Here is a 23,415-nt window from a genome sequence, read left to right as displayed (position 1 = left end):
CTTTTTTTTAAGATCTGAAAGGTATCTTCCAGATACGGTATCTTCCAGTTACTACTTAACTTCCAGTAAAGTAGTTGGTATTGATCTGAGGGAAAAAAGACAATCTAACATTTCTTTGAGTAGTTTAGTCCTGTGGTTAATAGCCTTCACTGTTAGAAAATACACAAATACACACCTCCCATTTCAACTGGCACAAGAGAAAGTCTCAGGGCAGAATCAAAAGTCATACTGGTTTTTTTGAATTACAAAGAGAGATTAAGTTGGTGTCTATTATTTAAACTAGGGGAAATGCACTGATTTTTTTAATTCCCCATTATCCCAAGGAATCCATCTGAGAGTTGTCTAGCAGAGAGTGTGATGAAGTTGCAATGCACACTTCCGTGGAAATCAGACTCTGGTGCTCTTATGCAGCAGGCACCCATCTCAGTCTCAGTATCTGACAGCAATCCCAGATCTACTTGTTCTGTGCATAACTTAGTTAAAAACAAGGTTTCTTCTTACCAAATAAAGACATAGTCCAAGTTAGTTACTAGACAGGAAGAACACTGGGTCACCAAGAGCTGCCAATCTGAGGTCCTCGGGACATGAAACATCCAAACATCAAGAGATTTCATTTCTGCGCTCTCCTTTCCTCTCACTGTTCCTCCTCTCTCCTTTCTTGAAACATGTTTTCTTTTCTCTCATAGCTTATTCTTCTCATATTATTCTTCCTAACACACTGTTTTCTCTTGGTTTCTATCTCTGCAGCTACAGGTTCTAGCTGATGAGCAGGCACGGGTTTTCCTGAGACACCGCAGTGACTCCTGTCCTCAGCTGTCCACTCCTTGCTGTAAGCACAGCCCACCCATTCATAAAGCGTTAGGTAAATGTCAGCATTTTGCAGCCCAATATATTAGAAGCTGAAACCAATAGAAGTCTTCCTATTACATCAGGATATGACTTAAGGACTGTGTGTCCAGAGACAGGCAATGAAGCTGGTGAAGGGTCTGGAGCATAAGTCTGATAAGGAGTGGCTGAGGGAAGTGGGGCTGTTTAGTCTGGAGAAGAGGAGGCTGAGGGGAGACGTGATCACTCTCTACAATTACCTGAAAGAAGGTTGTAATGAGGTGGGGATCGGTCTCTTTTCCCAAGAAACAAGTGATAAGACCAGGGGAGGTTTAGTTTGGAGATTAGGAAGAACTTTTTCACTGAGAGGGCTGTTAGACACTGGCATACGCTGCCCAGGGAGGTGGTGGAGTCACCGTCCCTGGAGATAATCAAAAGATGTGTAGATGAGGTGCTGAGAGATTCTATGATTTCGAGTAATTACTTTCCGAGCACTTGCCTTGTCCCACAGTGGTAAGGGGTAGGAGGCAGTACAGCAGTTAGGCTTGTGAACCAGCATCCCAAGGTAATGCAAAACAGAGTAAGACTAATTTATAGGTAGATGTTTATAAACTAGTGCCATCCATCTGCAAAACATTAATACAAATAACTGAACTATATTAATAATGTCTATGGTCCCTATAAATGCTTTAAACAGTGAAGGCTGCAGGCCTAGAGTGTGCCAGTTATTATTCCAGCCCTCACCCCACTGGACAAAGAGACCTTCCACTGAATAATTGACTATCACACCGTTTTAAGTCCTATGTGGCAGACGGAGAAAGGAAGGGAATGTGTGTCTGTATGCACAGGGAATTACTGTTCTGTCCAAAAAAGGAAAAGCAGGGAATTGACCTGAAAGACTATGTGTGATAGTCTTGTCTATTAATCACAACACATTGCTTCAATGCTGGCCTGCGCTCCTTCCCAGCTGCTTACTGCACCTCACCTGTACCTCATTCAAATGACAGGACTGACGCTGCTAATTCTCTTCCAACACTACACAAAGACCTCAAACTTATGGGGCACTGGTACTCACTGTATAATGTGACCCCATCATTTGTACCTCATACCTAAGGGCAGAAGACAGACACAGGGCAGGTAAAGTCCCAACAAACACCTGTAACTCACTTCTGACTTCCGCTTCAGAGCAATAGCTGATGAAGGTATTAAGATAGGCAAGACAGAGCCAACTTCAAGTATGTGTCCCCTGTACCCTGAACGTGGCCATGGGCTACTAAATAATTTATTTCCTAAATGTTTGAATTGTGCTAATATTTTGAACCTTCTTACAATGTCTCTGAGGTTTTCATTATCCATTCTTGCATGCTTTTGTTCTCCAATACATATTTCATGCTGATTTTGTGCAGGATAACACATTTGGTGGAGCCAGCCAGACATTATGTCCCCACATGCACCCACTGCTGTGGTCTAGGGAAATTGCACAACCTTCAATTCATTCCAGAGATGGAGGCAAATACAATTATCCCCATTTTATAGATGGAAAATTGAGGATAATTTCAGGGTTATGCCCCCAGGTTTTACAGAGAGAACATACCAAGCTGGCAACCTCAACACTCTTACAAGCATTGCAAGATGACAAATATTACTATATTCATTAGACTACCTTTTGTGATCGGCGTGATCAGAGGAAGGAGGCACAATGCAGAATGTTTCATCTTTCACCAAGAAGCAAGATGCTGTGATGAAAAGGACAAAGCAATACATCTACCCACTTGCCTCCCCTGAAAAGTAAAGTAAGTCTCAACAAGACCCTCACCTATGACATTATTCAACAAGGGTTAGAAGGATCTTTACATTGCTGCAGACCTAAATACCTCTCACAGTACAGCATTGCCTTATTAGGCTACTCAGTTCAAAGTCGTGGCAAATTTAGAGCAGTACATTTGATGCTGTTCCCACTGATCCTCACAGTTAATTTCTCCCTAGAACTTGTAGTACCTTTTTCACAGGCTGGTCCAGCATATCCTGGGGAACAGTCACAGTGAAAGAAATCCCAACCACTAACACACTTGCCGTGGGCACCACAGGCAGCCACCCCACTGCTCTGACACATTTCATCTGTAAGGACACAGCCAGGAGCACTGTTCAAGGACTCTGCAGGGTGCTCTAAGTCATAGACCTGGAAAAGGACAAAGCGAAGCATCACATCAGGTGTCTACAGTTAACAGCAGTAAACCCAAGACTAGTCTGAGTAGCCCTACCTTACTATCAACAATGACATTGCGGATGCAGCCAACAAACCCTCTGAAGCGCCTTTGTGAATTGTGGTAAGGCAAAGTCTTCTTAACGCCACCCAGCTGCAAGGGCTGATGGCCACTGAAGAGCCTGATCATGCTGGAGGGAAGTAAGGGAAAGGAAGAATTACTGGCATATAAAATAGAGCAGCTTGGCCGATCTTTCCCCTTTCTCCTTCATTCTTTTGACTAATTATGTTTCCAGTTCTTGTTGGTATTTTTTTTTTTTACCTTTGAGACCCCACAGTCTCTTCAGAGGCTTCACAGGCAGACAAATCCATTTGGGAGATCTTCTTAATGACACTGTCATCGTCTCTAACTGAGACATTTACGCAGTGGTCAAGAATCAGCTTCACTTTCTAGAGAAAGGCATTATTTAGAACAATTGTACTCAGAGACATGCATACATTTTAACTACACATCTTCTTTCACTTAGCAGAAAAGGGAATAGTAACCAGTAATTGTAGTGCAGGAAGCTTTAGCAAAATAAAACACTTCCACATACTAATCAGGAAGGTTATTGCACATGGCATAAGGAGACACACAAAAGAAAGATCTGTCTCTACTATGACTATGCCAAGTCACTGACTTGAGGGGAGATCACAGTTTTCTGCCAAATCCAAACCCAGAAGGAATCTAGCAGAGCAGACAATCAGGCTCTCCATCCCAAATCCTGACATGCTCCCCATGGAGTAGAGGAAGGGGAAGACTGGCAGATGCTTTCACCAGTTTTATATCAGGAAGATGTTTGCAAGAGCAAGACGTTCCCTTACACAAAAGCATACTATCTTCTTTGTGCTGCACGTGCAGTCACTTGGTGGGGCAGAGTTTCCCACTCAGAGAAATTAAGGATATTTCACTCTGTAATTCCAGGAAGCATTTAGCCCCTGGATTACCAGAACTCTCTGGTCAAAGTGATAGAGGGATCATTAAACAAAAAAAATTGCAGGGCCCATTTCAAAATTGGATCAAGAAGTTGTTCTGCTTCACTGCCTCAAGACTAAGGGATGTCTGAGCTGACAAACTTCAATCCCTGTGGTTGCAGAGGTGATGAAAGAGTGATTGATGAAAGAGCTCTACAGAAGAGAAGAAGGATTTGGGAGGGATAACCAGGCACATGAATTAAAGCTTCCACAGGATTGTCCAAATTTACACTTGCCTTTCCATCATTTATAATTTTTATAGTGTGCCAGCGGCGATCTGCAACATTAACTTTTTGTGATAGCTGCAGGAAAAGCTCACCAGAGCTGTGGCTCACAGTCAGCGTTGGGACACCCCCTGAGAGCTCTGCAAAGAAAAGACTCTTATTGGATACACATGAACCATGATCCCACTCAAACACAGTCAGACGGACTGTTACAGTTAGATTTTAGTTGGAGAAGTTCTTCAGCCAGTTCAAAAAAAATCTAACTTCTAACACAGGGCACAAAACCGGGCATGCTGGTAAATTGTTCTGTATTCTCCTTCTCCAAATCTAACTTTCTCAACCAATTACTAGACAAAAACCTTTTCCAACTAGTACTTTCAACAGCTAGAATTTCACATTCACTCAGAGACAAAGAACAAATCTTCTTTAAGGTGCTAACCTAAAGCAAGGAAACCTTCCTGCTCTCCAGGCTGCCCTTGGGCCACTGGTCCTTGGTACAACAAAAGGCCATCAGCAACTTCAGTGATAAACTCCAAGGAGATGCGGCTCTCAAAGCAAGGCTTAAGAGGAGGGAACCAGGCATAACCGTGGCCTCTGAAGCTGTGTTTTGTCTGCTGGCAGTCTGGCCCATGGAAATTTGCAGAACATTTGCATCTATCAAAAAATAAATAAAAGGAAAATATCCATCATCCAAGTAGAAGTTGCAGAGGACTCTTCCCACAGCAAGACTTTCTCTCCACTTTAAACACAGGAGCCTGTGCTGCCCAGCCCATAGAGTGGGTTAAGCACTAACAGAACTCCCATCATAAAACATTCCCTATCAACAAAAACAACTTATCTTTAGTTCTATCTGATAACACATCTCTGCAAGAATATTCTGTGAACAGCCAATGAAGTCGTAACATAAAAAGCACATGAGAACTTTTATTCAGCAAAAACACACAGCAATGTCAGATCTTTATGATGACTAGGGCTTCTGCAGCTTCAGTCTGAGTACTGTCACCCTTGCCAAGGCTACTCAGAAGAGGCCAGCCAGTTTATCTGCTTTCCTGTGTTTGGATGACCACTTTTAAGAAAACATGCTTAAGGCTTGCCTTTTGGTAGGGGGTCAGACTCATTCTGAAATAGTGTAGTCCCATCATTTTAAAAGTTTTTATACTACTTTATCTATGAGATGTCATTTTTTGAGAAAAAATAAGGCAAGAAATGTGGGGAAGACATTAAGTGACAAAAGTGATATGACAAAAACATTTAACAGCCTTGTGGTAGGCTGCACAAAATAGAAGCATTTTGCAGGGTGCCATTAGCAGAACTAGTACAACCTGCAAACTCTCAGGGCTTTCCTAGAAACAGTGCTAAACCCAAGTACCTATCCAAAATTAGAGATTTATTTACCAGATCCGTGTGTGAGGTATAAAAAAGCTCAGATCTGACACATCTGACAGTGAGAAGACAGTCAATGTTGCCTCCTGAAGCTTCCAGTCATCATCCTCATACATTGGACTAGAAGTGTTTTGCTCACACACCAGACCAAGCTTTACCAACCTGTAGCCCAAATCAGTATCCACACACGTGCCGCCATTAAGACAAGGGTTTGTCTGGTATGAGGAGCAGGAGAGATGAGGACTCTCACGAGCTGCACAGCCACAGAGAGCACGACTCAGGACTGTCACAGACACCAATGAAACGCTTCCAGCTGTGGTTATTGTTGGCACATGACTCTCTTCATGTGTGCTGATGCATCCACTGCTATGAGTGCAGTTTGCAGTTGTGCATTCATCAATGCCAATCTGGGTGATATTTATATCCAAGATGTTTTCCAGCTGTGGAGAACAATTAGTTGCATTGATCCGACTTTTCCACAGAAAGGAAACTCACAAATGACAGTAATGAAGAGCCCAAGTCTTATTTATTTTCAAAAAAGGTTGCTGTGCCACTTCAGTCCAGCACTTACCTCACCCTGTCCATCCAAAGGCAGCTCAGCCTGGCATCTGTTTAGGCCAAAGCCTTGGTATAAGTCAATTATTGCATGAGTAAGCACTCAGAGGACAAAAATATCGGCATGTTCATCGTAAGCTGAGTGGATAAATTTTAATCACTGATGGTTCTGATGGTTTATTTTTATAGCATCAGAGCTGTATTTTTAACTTAGACTTCTGCCTTAAAAACACTTGGAAGGGTGAATGAGTGTTAGGAAACGAAGACACAACTTTTCTGGCAAGAGTAAGTTGGTACTGCAGTGCTGATTCTAAATGCAACCCATTTCAGACTCTGTGTACCAACAGCCATATTTCCAACAGAGTCATTTAACTCTTACCAGTAATTGTTTTTTCAAGAGCGACAGGAGCTTTACTAAACTGGCAATTCACATTTCCAACCTGGTTATTTTACTGCTTTGCTCTCTTTACTCAGAAAGTTGGAACTTTTAACTGCTTTATGAACTTCAGCTGCAGAACATTTCTGTATAGAGGACTAAAAATGGAAACATTAAGACACCATGTAGAAAGACAACAGTCAAGCATATCCTTTACACAGAGTTTTACAGTCTTTTCAGTAGGAAAACCAAGTTCACATTTCTAAAAGCTCACTGAGTTTGGGTGACTTAATATATGTTTATGGGCTATCTATTAAAACATTCATATTTGAAACTTTTATTAAAGGATAAAGGATTGTTTGACTTTACTAATTAAAACTATCCATTTTTCTCACCCATTACTCCCTCAGTCATTCAAAGTATTCACTGGTCATTCACCAGGCAATGGGTACTATCTGAACAGACACAATGAGACGGTGTTGAGGTTTCATATGTAGTATGGACACTTACCCATGTTCTGGAGGCTGCTACATTGCCATTAAGTTTTTCTGCTTTATAGTAAGGTGGACCATAAACTGCAAACCAGACGTTAACCCCCTGGGTTTGACTTGAGATATTTAATACACTGAAAATGTGAACATTTTCCAGTTGGGCCGACATAATTTCAGAAAGCAGCTTCTTCATCTGGTAGTATTTACTCTGTTTTTCAGGGGACTGGGATATGAACTCCTCTGGAGTGATATCTGTAACAGAAGTTAAAAACCTGGCAAACACATATTTTGCAACTGTTGTGGCAATAAAAGAGAGGAGCACTGTGGAATAAATATTAAGGCTGCAGAAAAATTGACTCAATTGCAAATTCAGGAGTATTTTCGTTTTAAAGCTCTGAAAATTTCCATGTTGGCTTCTGCCCAGGCTTTTTGACTCTTTAAAAAAAAATCTTTTCAATCAGAAACACGTTTGATAGTATTTTATTTTTCCACAAAGACTGAAACAACTTGGTGAATCTCAGGCAGACGTTTGTTCAAATAGGGGTTTTTTTCTGAAATATAAATTACTCTTTTCTTAACAAGGTGGTATAGAAATCTTTTATCTTTGTCTTCTGTATCAGACAAGCATTTCTTGCTGTCATTTTTCTACACAGATGCTCATTCACACACAGTGACAGAGGACCAAGCAACCAAAGTATGAACTCCCATTCCCTCTGTAAGAACATCAGGATTCTAAATAACATAGCAGTAACATTAAAGAGGTAGATTTCAGTATTATGATCCTCATAAATAACATAGTTCATCACATTGCTTACCTTTTATTTGTATAGAACCAGCATTACGGAGGGCATCATCTTTGATTTCCTTCACTATAACCTTTACAGTTGAGACAACATCTGGCCAGACTCCGTCCATGACTCTAACTCTTATATTGTATGTTCCTGGTGGAGTTCCCTCTTTAAGAGTCAGCAAACCTGAGTTATCATTCAGGATAAAGTACCTGTAATAGGAGTTAAGCCAAGGAACAAGCTATGAGAAGTTCAAAAGTTAAGTAGTAATTATCATCACTGATGATTTTTCTGATCCACTTTATTTTGGGAAAGTTATCAAAGAAAGTAGACATGTTCCCTCACGAAGGGACAGAGCAGAATAGAACTTTTTACATTGTCTTCTGTTGGCTCTTAATGACTCTTCACCAATATATCAGGATGGCTTCTTCCTGCTTTTATGTCATGTCAACTGCACAAGACTCAGGCTACTATATCCCTATCTTCAGAAACCGTGCAAACTCCTCTTTTATGTATGTTCATTGAGAGTGATGTCTCTGTTAAAACCTTCAAATGGCACATGCACGCCTCAACCCTGGTCATAGTCCAGACACTTTGCTGTGAATGCATTTAATATAAATAAGGTCTTAAAATCATTAGTGACATGGAAACACCATCTCTCCAAGAGCTCAAATGAAGGAGGATGGAAGTTAGTGGACATTTTTCCTGTAATGGCTCGATGATACTGATTATGGGTATGACTGTGAACAAGAAGACTTTAGAATAGTGTTGTGGCCCATCAGGCAAAGGAAGCAGACCAGTTTGGCATGCAGCTATTCACTGCAGCTTCACACTCTTGGAGAGCTACACATAAGCATCTAACAAAACAAAAATGCTGTTGCACACTTGTTTTCAAAAAAGGGCAAACTTTTAATGGGGTTGGGGGGGGGGGGCAAGCTTTCATACATTTCAACCAAGTCCCATTTCTCTCTGTAAATACCTTGATGTTTTCCCTTCAAATTGGTAGATTTTGCGATCCCAATCATCATCATCAGGAGCATGGACCTGGCCCAGTACAGTCATGGGGAGGATACCTAAAACAACAGAGCATACAAGTGGCACAGTCAGACCTCTCACACGAACACGAACAAGTTGGCCATTCAAGTTTCAGTGGTTTGTCTTAAGTTTAAAACTTCTACAAAAATAGTTGTTATAGTTGTGAATAGCAGTTTGCAAATACCACATGGTGTTCTGCTTATTGAGTGTTTGCTGTATAGCTACACAGATTTAATTCTGTGCTGCAACAAAAAGCAGTAGGAAGGAAAAAAGTAAGAGAAATCTCTGAGGCAAAAAGAAAGAGATATTCAGAAACAACATCAGAATGACTCAATTTAAACTATTGTGGTTGCAGTATCCAACCCATTTGCTGAGTGGTTTAGACAGGGATTGAGGTTTGGCAGGATAAACAACCAAATGCTGGCTGGGTTATAAAGGGCAAAAAGCAATAGCCTTTTAGAGGAAATTACAGCAAGATAGAGGAGATGTCTAAAATATAGTAAACAGATTTATTTTGAGTAGATGGTGAGACTTTGGGGTCATAAGGAAAGCAGCAAGTATTCTGCTAGTTTTGCATGCTCTCAGCAAAGCTCACAAATTGTGGGCTTTTTTCATTTTACAAAAGCTGTTTCTGAGAAAAAGATCCACAGGTATCTGAATTCTTATATCTACTGAGTTAAGAATCAACGATATACAAAGAAGTGGAAAAAATGTGGGACCTTGTGATGGAACAGCACAAATCCTGACAAATGAGAGACTGCATGCAAAAAGGAGAGAAAACTGTACCTTTCTGGCAACTGTGACATCATTACTTGGGTATTTTGCAGGAGACAGTACACAAAATGCCCTGGTGTTTGACTCCCACATTATATGAATGTAACAGGCAACATGACAGTAGCCTTCTGATCTTGTCTCTCTATATTATAAATAACCAAAGAGCTAAGCCTTGAACAGTTCTTCTCAGAAATCAGCAGCACAGATGAGTTTACCCTTTAAAGAGACAACTAAAAGGGAATTTGTGCTTAGTGAAAAGATCTGGTACTTCGGCTACAAGCACGGTTTCTTAGCAAATAGCAACCAGACTTGGTTTCGACTTTACAATAAGCTGAACTTGTGAGTGTGCACACAAAAGACAGAACAAGATTTCAGTATAAATAACTGGTCAACAGTATCTACACAGAAGTAGCTTCTAGTGTGCTCACAACAATCAATTTAACACGCTATCAAACCATAGGGTACACAGCACGGAAGAAGAGGAAGGAATCACCTGAATCTGCATGAATGCAAGAATCCATTTTTAACTATGTGGTTTACTTTGCTGTTGGGCTTATTATGTTGTGACACTGGATGTCAAGAGAACTGCTAGCTAATTACTGAAGGAATTAAGGCAAAGTGGCCTCTCTTGCACTGCCTGCAGCCACCATTCACAGAAAATACCTCCATTAGAGCAGTTGTCAGCTGAAGTCTTATATGAATGTCTCAGGCAGTTTACATATGAGTTCAGCTGAAGAGTATTCACTAAAACTGAATTGAGTTTGGAGGAGGAAAAAAGGTTTAAGGAGGAGGAAGAAGGTTTTCAGCATTCAGAACTATCACTTCTCAGCAACATTGTGAATTTTGGTTTTTTTTTTTCCCCTGAAAATGTTAATGCTGTTGGGAAACTGCATCTCTTCCTTCAAAGCTGGCTCAGTTACTTTTACAAAGCATGAGTCATGTGCCCCACACACCTTAAGCAAACTTCAGTAGCACTTCTACTAAGATCTTAGCTTATATGGAATGAGACAGAGTCCTCTTGTGAATCTCACAGCTGCTCATTCAGAAGCACTGGGAAGCATGAGGGAGTGATTTACCATCATAGCTGTAAATGAGACATTCCATGTAGCCAGCAGAATGTGGGTGGTCATTTTGGTCCCCGATATTTACGGTCAGTGTGTTGGTGGAGCTCATGGGTGGGATCCCACTGTCTGTGATCAGGATGGGCAGGTAGAACACCTTATGCACTTCCCTGTCAAAGGTACGCAGAGCGGTGAGCAAGGCACTTCCATTGTGGAAGTCCTGCAAGTTGAAGTTAGTCAGACTATCGAAACCACTGAGAAGGTGAAAGGAGAAAGGTGCTCCATTGGCAGCAGTGTCTCGGTCCTTAGCGTACAGCAAAGTAGAGGTCTCATTCATCTGGACGACCTGTGGAGAAGCTGTGTTTTCCCAGACCACCGGGTTATAGAGAGCCTCAAACTCTGGCCCATTGTCGTTTACATCCTGCAGAGTGACAGAAACGGTGGCACTGCCAGTCAGAGGGGGCTGCCCCATATCAGTGGCGATGACAATGAGCTGGTACTGTGTCACCGTCTCATGATCCAGCAGTCCTGCAACCATCACCCACCCATCGCTAGCCACAGAGAACTGCCCATCTGGGTCAGACTTGTTTAGCAGGTGGAAAGAAAACCTTCCGTTCAGACCAGAATCCAAGTCAACAGCAGAAACCTGAACAACTTTGGTGCCAACAGGTGAATCTTCCCCCAGTGAAGACACTTCATAGAACTGAGGGTAGAAGACTGGAGCATGGTCATTGGAGTCCTCCACGTAGATCACACAGTGAGCGATGCTAAAGAAATCCATGTCCTCTGCTTTAACAGTCAAATTGAACACCCTCTCATGAGGCTTTTCAAAGTCAATCCGCTTCCGTAGTCGGATTAACCCACAGTTGTTGACTTCATCTGTCTCTATAGAAAACTTGCGGTCATTGTCCCCATCAAGGATGCTGAACGTCACCATGGCATTTTCTCCTTCATCTCTGTCCACAGCAGACACCATGGCGACCTCTGTGTTAATACTTGCATTCTCAGAGACAAATGCAGTGTAGATGCTTTGCAGGAAGACCGGAGCATGATCGTTTACATCGGTCACCAAAATAGTGGCGGTGCCTGTCCCAGTGAGCCCTCCTCCATCTCTGGCCTCAACCACTACCAGGTACTTGTCTTCCTTCTCCCGATCCAGGGACCCGAGCACTGTATAGATGGTGCCACTGACTGAGTCAATCGAGAATAAGTTCAGATTAATTTCATTTTGGACATTCTGAATGATGCTGTATGTTAGCACAGCATTTGTACCAGCCTTTGAGTCATCGAGGTCCACTGCTGTCATTTCCATGACAGGAGTGTCTGCTGGAGAGTCTTCAGGGATGTGGCCCATGAAACAGCCATCCAGCATACAGAGGAAGAGGGGTGCGTTGTCATTCACGTCCCTCACTTCTATGATCACATCTGCAAAGCCAGTCAGCCCCTCTCCACTCTCATCTGTTGCAAGAACAAGGAAGCGCCACGCTCCTTGCTTCTCACGGTCTAACCTTTTCCTTGCGCTGATCTCACCCGTGTTCTCGTCGATGCTGAATTCACTACCAGCCCCCTGTCCGTGCAGGGAATAGTTAATGGCAGTTTGATCTGCCGCTTGGTCGGGGTCTGTTGCAGAAACCTGGAACAAGCACGGCAGGTAAGTGCTTATGTAAAAGGAAAGAGGAAATACCTTTCTTTTACCAACAGCAGTTGCTGTTGTGGAGGCTAAATAAATAGCATGCATTTTAACAGCGAACATCTATGGGTTTGAGACATTCAGGTCAAGTACTCTTTCAATAAACACCACACATAGCCTAGAGAAACAAAAAGATTGTGTTTAGATAGACTAATACATTCTACTTCCCAGAATATTTTTTGAGAGAGGAGATAACTGCAGGAAAACCCAAGTAGAAGTAATAATAGATCTGCTAAGCAAATGTTTCTTGTGAAACTCTTTGGAGCTGGAATACAGAGGCAAACAGGAACTGTTTTTCTCCAAGAGAACAGAAAGCTGCAAAAACAGGGTGGCCATACACCCAAGCTGACTTGCACAGGCCAGGGAGAACTCCCAGCTCCAATCCAGGGATTGTTTGGGAGATTGCTAGTTGGGGCAGCCAAGCAGTCCTCACACCAGGGATTGCTCTAACAACAAAACAGTGAAGATGATTGAGTTCCAGAGTCAAATAACAATTCCTGGTAATGTTTATTTGGTAGTATAAATGTAGCCAAAGGGTCTATGACTTAAATGCATTAAATGCATATATGGGTATATATGCCAATTACGCTATGTTTATACAGTTACTCAAGATATACTAAATCTCCTTTGTAAAGGAAAGCCATCACATTTTTTTACTTTTAGAATCATAGAATCATTTAGGTTGATAAACACTCTTAAAATTGTCTCCAACTGTTGTTTATGCTGGTCAAGGGAGCAAGTCCACCACACAAACAGGCTTTCTTTATTCTTTTCTTTACAGAAAGTTGCTAGCTAAATCCCAATAGCAGGTCTCATCCACCCTACAGAAACTATCTTTTGGATTTGTCTGAATGGATGGGATCGAGATGAAGGAAAAGTTAGGTTTTGCTCTGCTTTGCAAACTGCTTTACCTTTAGGATGAGTACAGGCAGATCTGTTAGCTCCTCCAAGACACTGCCCTGGTATTCGCTCTGAGTGAAGACCGGTGCTTCGTCATTCTTATTGACAACATTGATGATGACAAGAGTGTGGTTTTCCCATTTTCCATCAGAGGCTACAAGTCGGAGCTCGTAACGTTGTTCTTGTTCATAATCCAGAGGCTGAGCAATGAAGATAGTTCCAACCTCAGGTTCCACATCAAAAACTCCTTTCATATTTCCTGATGTGATCTGATATCTTAGTTTGGCATTTGCACCTACAAGAGAAAGCAAATGACCACTGCTCTGCGAATGCTCAAGCCAGCTACACACAGTGGACATGCACCTGAGAGAAAGCTTATTTGCCCAGACTGTTACAATGTATGGGTGAGATAAAACACAGACACGGCCACAAACAGAATGATCCATGTATATAATTTGAAGGGTTAGTGTATGGTAGACTGGTGGCTAGGTCTGCATTTACATTTATAAATACAATTTGCAGTCACAGACAAGCACCTCTTTTGATAATGAAGGAATTGTGTGCCTCTAATTTATTGTGCATTCATTTGATAATATTAAAAAAGTAACATTCTAGAAAAATTACTAGAAGCTATTTTTGTTTCCTAAGCCTCCCATTTCAAATGTTGATATTTCTTAACTTTTTTTTCACCACTGGATGGTGCTAAAATATAACAGGAGTCCTCTATTTTGAGTAAGAATTCATCTCAGAAGAACGTTTCATCTGTACAACAATGGTCATTTGATTGCTGCAAAAAATTTTGTTTGGTGCTTCACGTTTACTTATGTGAAAAGGCAAAAAATAGATAACATTCTTCACAGTCACTAAGAGGCACAGGCAGTACAGCACTGCAACCAAAAGGAATGGTCAGCTCCCACCTGCTCCCAGCAGGACGTTCCTCTGGTGCTCCTTTGGGCCAGTCTGACTGCTTGTTTTCAATGGGTTTGTTTTTTTCCCGCAAGTTGAGCTAGACCAACTCATGAAACCAGCAAAAAAGCCACAGCAGAAGCAAAGATAGGAACTGATTGGTGGTGCAGGATGTTGGACTCACTCAGCCCATCTGTTGCCACCTTGTTATAGGGACAGTTTCGTGCCATCAGAGCTGATGTAAATGTGAACCCTAAAAGAAGGTCTGGCTTTCTCTTTTTTTCCTGCCTTCTCTCTGCCTTCATTTCTGGCCATGTCATCCCACATTTTCCACTGTTAGTCAGATTCTTCCACAAGCATATTAAACCCACTAACTCACAAAAAAGCATACAGGTTTGATTTTCTTGCAATAGTATAACATAAAACCGACTTTCAGGGAGATCTGGAAGTCATGGGAGCCAGCATAAAGTAAGCACGTACTCAGCAGTGAGTGAGTTTTTATGTTACCTTTTGTGTAGTTATGGCAGTTGTGACTTCAGGTGATTCTACCCCAAAGAGATTGCCAGCTAGCTTAACTTCTGCACTGTGAACCTGAACTCCTAATAAAAAAAATGCTTCTGTGTGCCCAGAACTTCTCTGCTCACTTTTACAAATGCTTGCAATGCTTAATTATCTTCTGAAAGCAGATAATTAAAGCTTGCCCATGAAGGAAGTAGTCCTACACACAACACACAGTAATACCAAGAGGACTTAGAAAGACAGGCAGGGTCCACTCACCCTCATCTTCATCATCTGCTGTTGCTGTCAAAACAGGACTTCCAACATCCCTGTCCTCATCTATGCTGATCTCATACACTGACCGAGGAAATGCCGGAGTGTTGTCGTTCACATCACTGACAAAAATCCTGACATAGGCTGTGTCTAAGAAGGAGATGCAAGAGGAACATGCAGACTAGAAATGGCAGAGGTGAAATACTTGGTTGAATTCCAAACAGCTCATGTAATCCCCAAGTCTAGAAAAATTAAGGAAGCCAATCTCTGATATCTTTTAGCCAATACAGAATTCCTTACTAGTTTTTACCTGTGTTGGGCTCTCCATGAACCCCAGGTCTAGCAGATTCTGAAGAGTCCTGAGACTGAACTTCAATCAAGTAAGATGCTCTTTTCTCTCTGTCAAAAGATGTATTGGTGGAAATAATTCCTGTCTCAGGATCAATGGTGAAGAACTGGTAATCCTCACCAGCATCTTTCAAAATCAAGTAGTGAACCTAAAAATGAAAAAGTTAAGAGAGGTTGCATTTTTCACTGGCATTTTTATGTCCACGTTCTGTGACCTTCCCCTTCTCCAGTAGCCTCCTGGATCCGTCTGCAAAGTATCAACAGCCCGAGGAAAGACAGTTCAACGACATAAGTTTTCTTTTACCCATATTGATATAAAGCCCCCAGAATTCTCAAACAGAGGAACATTTGTACCAGTGATATCAAGGCCCATCAAGCCCAGTACCTAATCTCTAACAGTCACATGCAGGAGCAGTTAAGAAAGATCATGAATAACAGAAGAACAGAGAACGTATGAAACAACATCCTCCCTGTTGTCTCCTCAGCTTCTAGCAACACACTGTGCTTCTGATCTCAAAAAAGATGGAGCTAACTAAGAATTTGGGTCTTGTTCAAAAGGACTGAACAAATGTGAACCTCCACTGATTCAAGTTATCCACATTTTTCCCTTCCCTCCAGAAAATGCACAGAAAATGAGCAGTTTCCTTCATAATCCTGCTTTTTCCTAGAGTTGGGTCATTATGACAATGATGTGACCAACCATTAGATCAATGATGGTGAAATGAAATTTTATTTAATTGTCTGCATTTAAATGTCTGTGTTTAACTGACCATAATCACTGATGGTCAATTAAGTAAAAAGCTGAAGAGGCAACAGCCTTTCTTGTCTTGAAATGGAAGCAACCCTGAGAATCAGGCAGCAGTGCTTTGTTATGGCTGCTGATCAGGATGAGCTACTATGATGCAGTATCTCAAGATCATCAATAGCACTTTCTCTGCCTGCATCCCCTATTATGCACATCAGGCATATGCTAGACAAACGTTTGACAAGTGCTGTAAGAAGTGTTTGCAGCTCATTACCCTGTCATCTGCTGTCTGTGCACTCTCACTAACTACAATACTAAAACTTGCCTATTGGGAGGAAAATAATTGAATGCAAGGTCAAACCTCTCCATGTAGACCAGAATCCAAGTCCGTAGCTAACACCTGAACCACAGATTTGCCAACATCAGCTCCTTCTGGCACAGACACCTCATAGTTAGAAGACACGAAGAATGGAACATTATCGTTGACATCTGCAAAAGGAGGTGATGGGGATCACAGTGAGAAAATGAAGGTGCTTTTTTTCTGTTTTTTTTTCTACCACTGTAATTTTGCTTGGACAAAGAACTCACATAGTAAGAAGCAATCTTGCTTTGGGCCTTCTCATTTTCATGGCAGTTGTCCAGAGGCATTTTATAGATATTGAGCAGTTTCTGGGAGGCAGTAGCCTAATCTCAGCTAAGATACTAGCTGATGATATGACCAGCAATCTTTTTATAGTAAATCCATGAATGTCAGGACCAGGAGGCCTTTCATCCATAGTCTTGTAAAAGCTGGTTATCTACAGCAGTAGTTAATTTCAGCATTTTATTAAGGGCTGATTAACATACAGTGGAAATTAAAATTGCAGAGTCTATAGAGTTGACAAAGAATGTGTGTACAGTAGTGTTTTCTGGCCTTTGCAGAGCAGTATAGCCAAAGTTACGCTAGCCTGTAGGACCCAATGATTATTTAGGATGGAGTTGCACATTAGTTTCCCCTCATCTAACTACTAGACAATGTCTAAAGGAAGCATGCTGATCTTCCACCTCTTGTCATGCTGCTCTAACCCATGGGATCCTCCTTCTCACTGTCTGTATCATGTGGCCCCATGTCGACAGCACTTATTTTGATGCTCTGAGAGAGACTGACTTTCTGGAGAGAAAAGGGTTAGCTATGATCTGACAGGCTCTGCATCTGTGTGATGGCCAGGTCCAACACAAGGGACACAGAGGGACTGTGCAGTAGAAGGAAGGGAAAGCCTGCCCCAGTAGCAGCCATCTGCAGTCAGGTCAGGTTAGGTACAAGGCAAAAGCATGTTAAGCTTAAATCAGTGCTGGTCTTGCTCATCTTCCTTGCCTGATCTCTACAGAGACATAAACTGGAAAAAAATGTCAAGTGTTTTGACGGACCAATTTCTGACACATTCCATGCCTAAAATTCCCATATAGGACCAGGTGAACACAAGCGACAGGCAAGAACTATGGCAGCACTGATTCCGATCCATTTAAACTGCTCTGGAGTCACAGCCTCTTGCTCAACCCATAACAAATCAGTCTGGGTTCCTTTTTGTCTGTAAGATATCTAAACTCAGAAATGCTGCATAGTTAGTCCCATAAAACTTTCTGCATTTTTTAGTTTGACACATTTTAAGAAAGCCTTTTCCCTGTGTCATGACACAGTGCCAAACAGAGGAGCTGTAATCACACTTCCTCAGATCCGTTTTTTATGAAGAGCAGACAAAATTCTTAATATCTCACTCTGGGAACCCTTAAGCACACATTTAGTTTCACCAGTGCCACACGACTTCATTGATTCTGACACACAACTATTTGCAGAACCAATGTCTTTTTTTTTAATTTGTTAGTGTTGGCTCCTGTAAATCCCAGTTTTCCTTCTCTCTTATATGCCCAATTATTTGTGATTTCTTTTTTAACAGGATTTTTTTACATATTTTATAGAAGAGACTATGCCTTGTTAGAGATATATTTCAGTAAATTCACCAAGAAAGGGAAGGAAAATACAACGGTACAAAAGTCTTCCCTTTCTGTATGCTTGTGCATAAATAAGAGACAATTCTGTACATGAGATTTTTCTGGTGGTTATTTCTCTCTTAAAAGTGTTTCACTTGCTTTTTTCCCTTCCACTAATGCATACACATGTGTGTAAACCTTCTTTTGTCTGAAATACTAAGTTATTGAAAAAGGATTTTTGCTTGTGAGCAAAATGAAGATTCTGCCAAATTCTGATACCAATAACTGCACTGTAGGAAAAATCTCTTGGGTCAGTCCTGAAGGGTGTTTGCATTGGCGTACTGTGGAAGACAGGACAATGCTGTGATAAAGTGAAGGAGGGAAGTTGGATTCCCATTCAAGTTACCACTTAGGTCTATCATTTCCATGGTGACGAGAAAGACAAACCTTTTTGCTGGAATTCATGGTTTCAACTAAACACCTACATATCAAAAGTAACTCCTCCAGTGCTTCAAAAAGCAGGGATTAAAATCAGATTGACAGTTTTATATGGATCTACAGGAGCAAAGCCTCACAAAATCTACTATAAGGAGAGTTGGATCAAATTTTTGAAAATGGTTCCTACTGTAAGGATCCTTGCATTTTCATATCTAGAGTTTTAACCCCAGTGTTCAATAGAAAACTTCTAAACAGATATCAAACACAAACCCAGCCTATTTTGTCTGTTTCTCTTGTCTGTATTTCCAGTAATACTGGTCCCCTTTCAATACTAGGACATACACTAGGTTACTCCTCCTATCAAAAGAAAATCTTTCAAAATACATTTATAAAAGCAGGCATTAGTGTTGCACTAATGTTCAGACAGCCCAGTTTTGCACTAGCACATTTCCACATTTGATAATTGTACCAGAAATTATGTCAAATCAATCTTTTTAATGACTGCACAACTTCCTTAAAGTGTTCGTAAGGTGGCTTGGCATTTCATGGATGTTCCCTTAATTTGTGGCGTTCTACTAAAAAGAATAACAATATCATCCTGAGTGAGCTGTTCTAACAGCAGCAGCTTACCTGTTATGTTCACACAAACAGTGGTAAAGGAAGCTAAAGGAGTCAGTGCGACATTTTGTGCCCGGACTGTCAGGGTGAAAAACTTAGTTGTCTCAAAGTCAAGTGGTTCAGCGACTAGAAGAGAAGCAGATCCATCAGCTCTGTTTGGCTTCAGATAGAAACGAACTGGCATGTTAGTCTCTGGAACTTGACCCTCCTCCAGATTATATGTAACCCTGGGATCACCAAGAGGAGATGTGGCTTTGATGGTCTGAAGAAGAAAAGAGTCACCAGAAATGTTCATGAAGCACAGGGTTGCAAGTGTTAAATGTTCAGCTTGATGGCAAGAACATGCATGCATTTATGTTCTCCAAAAACATAAATGCCTGCAAGATCTGGATAACAGAAAAAAATACCCCACCAGTTTACAGAGCTGAGTTTAATTTTAAAACATTTAGATCTTGTGTGGGTCTTTAATCAATTTAGCAGCCTGTAACTGGGCCAAGCAAGAACTGCATCTCTGGCTAAAGGAAATCTCTCCTCTCGCTTCCTTCCAAAACAAAAGCAATTGAAAAGGATGCTCCACTGAGTTGTACACTTTACCAACCAAGACACAGACAAAAACCAAATTGTTTGCAAGTGCTTGGAGATTACATGCAGGAGAAGGAAGGCAGGAATTATCTGGTAACTTACAGAAGAGACTATCCTTAAAAAATAAGCCTGTGCAGGTTAAAAAGGAGTTGGTTTGGATCAGAAGAACCCAAAGCAAACTACAGACATTCCATACTGTAGTGCTCAGATGAGAAAAACTGTAGGAAAGGCATAGGCAGGCAGCACAGTCCATGAAGGATGGAGGAGTGAGGAGCTGGCCCTTGGTGGGAACACGCAAGGATTTCCCACACAGGCAACGCATGGGTCTTGCTTCTCACTCAAAGCCACTGCCAGCGGGAACACACCCTGAGACATGTTGGTGTAAGAAGCCATTGGGAAAACTGCTGCCAGCTGAATCACTGGGCTATCCTGCAACAGGTACTCCCGACAAACACTGATGGGGTACACAGCTGTGAAGGCTGATAAGGAAATAGCACCATACAGTAAGGTTGCAAGGTTGCATCCATACACTCTCAACATGGAAACAAAGCACACTGGAGTAAGAAGTTGAAATGAAGAGGGAGACAAGTCATTGCACTTAAACATACCACTATGCTGGTGTCACGAGCGGTGTTCTCAGGGATGGTTACGCAGTATCTGTTCTGCTCCCACCGGGGCGGCTGGCTGAGTGCACCCGTCACAGTCACTGTCAGCTCCACCGAGCTGCTCCTGTTCCCCCCGTCTGTCGCCACAATAGAGCAACTAACACGTGTTGCCTGTGAAAGGTGGATATTTGCAAACTATTTAGTATGAATCAAGAGATCGTAATCAACCCCCTGCAATGGATTTGAGGAGTTGGAGGTTGCTCTGTTCCAAGCAGAGTTGCATTACCTGGGATAGCAGGTGGTTCACGTATACCCAGCCCGTGCTGGGGTGGATCTGGAAGTATTCCAGTTGGTGCTCTAACATTGAGTACGTGATAGCAGCATTCAAACCTTGGTCACTGTCATGAGCTGCAACACGGAGGAAACTCGTCCCTACAGGAGTGTCTTCGCTGAGGAAGTCTTTGAAAAGACAAAGGTTTTGTCAGCAGGTCTTGCTCTCATTTACCAGCTGTGTGTAATAGAAATACTCCTGTAAAAAAAAAAGCCTCTTCATGTGAGATTAAATGGTTTTGTAATGACACAAGTTATAAAGAATCATCAGTAACAGTGTGTCTACAGTCCTCTTTTGGCTTCTCCTTCCCTTTCCCCTGACATGTTGGGTTGTTAAGCCACTGGAGCAAGTTTACTGCCAGCACTCATGTCTCTTCATGAAAAACCTCTGTGGGCACCCATCCACTGCTTCAGATCACAGCCCAGGCTGCTAGGCTCAGCTGCTGACAAAACTAGGTTGGCATCAAAAGGAGTTCTGTGCAAAGTGAATTAATCCTGTATACGAGTGGCAGCAGCAGCATCGCTCATGGGAGGCAGTGGGTGATCACAGAGCACAGTGGAGATCCTCACAACATCCCAGTGTTTTGGAGAAGCTGCTCAGGGCAAGGGTGCAATGAGGTTTTAAATATGCACCTTTCCTTAGGTCTCACTCACTGTCTGTAGCCCGAGACAGACCAGTCCCTCTTTGCACCTGCTTTTATAAACGTAACCTAAAAATCCAGTGTCAAGAGTCACACACTGGAAGTACTCATTGCACAGGAAAGTAATTAGTTTTGTCTTCCTAAAGCATGATCCTTGGTAGAGACACTAGCAAAATAATGCAAAATCATGAGCAGTCATTTTCTACTCCAGGCATAATTTTATATAAAGCTATTACAGCCTTACCATCTGCCTCTTTTCCACATCCCAGTCTTATATTGTTTTGATTTGACTTTGGTCCTGCTCTTACCTTCATTTCCAGCCATATAGCCCCAAAGCCTCCTCCAAGTAGCTATGTCTGTTTGCCTGATGGGGCTTGTTAGCCCGTGTTATGCACTGATGCTCCATCAGCTCAGGGTATTGAAACAGCCTTGGCAGTGGGAAGGCAGTCACAGTTAGATTCTGACAACTCAGTCAAGTTAATCACTTCTTATTCTGAAACTGTTTCATATCCTTGATCCCCCTTGTACGTATCTCCTTCAACATTTATGAGGTGGGACAATCAGACATGCACATTATTAGTGGAGTAGCCACGCTTTCTATTTGGGTTTTCTTCCTTGATATCTACTGTCTGTGGCAGTGGGGCAGTAAAGCCTTAAACCACCACGGCTGCTTCTCCATGAACATAAATTTGAGCTTTAATTAGTTTCCCTTGTCTCCCAGGGTGTTTAGTTTGCTTAGGAGTCATATCCCTGGTATGTTAGTAAAAGCCAAAGTTGCTCTCAGAAGAGATTCACTGGCACTAAAATAGATCAGTGAAAATGGAATTTATTGCTAATAAACACCGTAAAAATACTCTTTTTGCCTGTGTTTAAATTTATGACTTTATAGTCAAATCCTGTTAAATTGCATTGTAAGAAAAAATACAAAATTACTTGGAAAGGCAATACTCTCATTTTGTGTACTTGTGCTTGCTGCTGGCACAACTCCAACACTTATTTATACCATCCCTACTGCACAGAGTTAAGCATTTCTTTAACGTCTGTTTTGCAGGCAGATAATAAGATGCATGGCTTAAATCAGGGATATGACCAACATCCTCATGCAGAGGAACAAGGAATCAGCCGTTTCCAGGAAGAATAGAAACCTATGACTAATGGCATTTGATCTTGTTAGAGAATAAGCTATTTTTAAATCTATGACGTGCAAACATTGATTACTTATGTACAGATGCTGGAAAAGTGCTGTGCATAAAGTGACCTCATTATCTGCCACTTCCCCATCCCAAAGGACCGCCTTTGCTTCAGGACCTTTGTTGGTTCTCTGTGTTCATGAAAAAAGAAGAAAACCTACCCAATTCTCTGAAGTGCTGAAGGCACCATAATTACCAAATGCAACCACTCAGCTTCACTGCTTTTGAAAAAAATAATCCAGGGCAGTTCTGGAAGGACATGTTTGAAGGTGGTGTAGACATGTTCATCTTTGTAACAGGATTACTTTTACCTCAAGGACTTCTCTGTTCTGTCCGAAAATATTTCTCTCCGGTGAGATCACTCCCACCTGACTTCCCAGCACTGCTTTGGCCAGGTTTACAGAAACCACTGGTAGGAATGCAGGAATGGCTACTCCCAATCTGCACAGAGGTGCAACACAATTTCCTTTTGGTCCTTGTCCGTAACTCTGAAGTGTAGATGTATATTTAGACTATTTCCTATCAGGTTGCTTCTCCTCCTTGTTAAAATCCTGCCAGGCAAACACCCAGCTCCTCATGGAATCCTGCTAAAATGCTGGTCTCTGTGATGCTAAAGACAATTTACTAATGAGACAACTTACTCATGAAACATTGATCACCACTTTGCCCTCCATGACATTTCCATAGAACTAGCAAAACATCTCCAAAACGGAGCTGTTGTCACATAGATCATCAACCATTTTTTGCCATTTTCAGGCAATTATGTAAGGAAGGGCCTGTTCTATTCCAGCAGCTGGGGAGTATGTACATCACTTGTGAGTGACGTCAAGTGTAGAGGCTCCAAGTGTACTGAAGTGCAGGATTTTACTGGAGAAGCATCAAGTAAAATTAAATGAAAGACCATTGAAGTATGTCACGAGAGGATGAAAAAGGGAATGGTACTAGGGAAAATGG

General features: G+C 41.8%; 1 protein-coding gene across 1 annotated transcript in view; it reads right to left on the bottom strand.

Moving 5' to 3' along the window:
- The window catches only part of LOC104559832 (neural-cadherin), a 41,497-nt gene that overhangs the window by 5,707 nt on the left and 12,375 nt on the right, over positions 1 to 23,415 (bottom strand). The window contains exons 10-26 of the mRNA XM_061995889.1: positions 20,587 to 20,759; positions 20,304 to 20,471; positions 19,126 to 19,375; positions 16,451 to 16,578; positions 15,307 to 15,493; positions 15,003 to 15,146; positions 13,331 to 13,614; positions 10,745 to 12,362; positions 8,839 to 8,932; positions 7,887 to 8,071; positions 7,091 to 7,323; positions 5,812 to 6,089; positions 4,706 to 4,920; positions 4,279 to 4,406; positions 3,351 to 3,478; positions 3,087 to 3,219; positions 2,824 to 3,004 (exon numbers count right to left, since the gene is read on the bottom strand). Coding sequence (XP_061851873.1) covers positions 2,824 to 3,004; positions 3,087 to 3,219; positions 3,351 to 3,478; positions 4,279 to 4,406; positions 4,706 to 4,920; positions 5,812 to 6,089; positions 7,091 to 7,323; positions 7,887 to 8,071; positions 8,839 to 8,932; positions 10,745 to 12,362; positions 13,331 to 13,614; positions 15,003 to 15,146; positions 15,307 to 15,493; positions 16,451 to 16,578; positions 19,126 to 19,375; positions 20,304 to 20,471; positions 20,587 to 20,759 — 4,527 coding nt within the window. The remainder of the gene's footprint in view (positions 1 to 2,823; positions 3,005 to 3,086; positions 3,220 to 3,350; positions 3,479 to 4,278; positions 4,407 to 4,705; positions 4,921 to 5,811; positions 6,090 to 7,090; positions 7,324 to 7,886; positions 8,072 to 8,838; positions 8,933 to 10,744; positions 12,363 to 13,330; positions 13,615 to 15,002; positions 15,147 to 15,306; positions 15,494 to 16,450; positions 16,579 to 19,125; positions 19,376 to 20,303; positions 20,472 to 20,586; positions 20,760 to 23,415) is intronic.

Source organism: Colius striatus, chromosome 4, assembly GCF_028858725.1.
Source record: "Colius striatus isolate bColStr4 chromosome 4, bColStr4.1.hap1, whole genome shotgun sequence".
In the NCBI taxonomy this organism is placed as follows: domain Eukaryota; kingdom Metazoa; phylum Chordata; class Aves; order Coliiformes; family Coliidae; genus Colius; species Colius striatus.
Note: the sequence above shows the minus strand (reverse complement) of the source record. Positions and strands in the feature narration are given on the sequence as shown.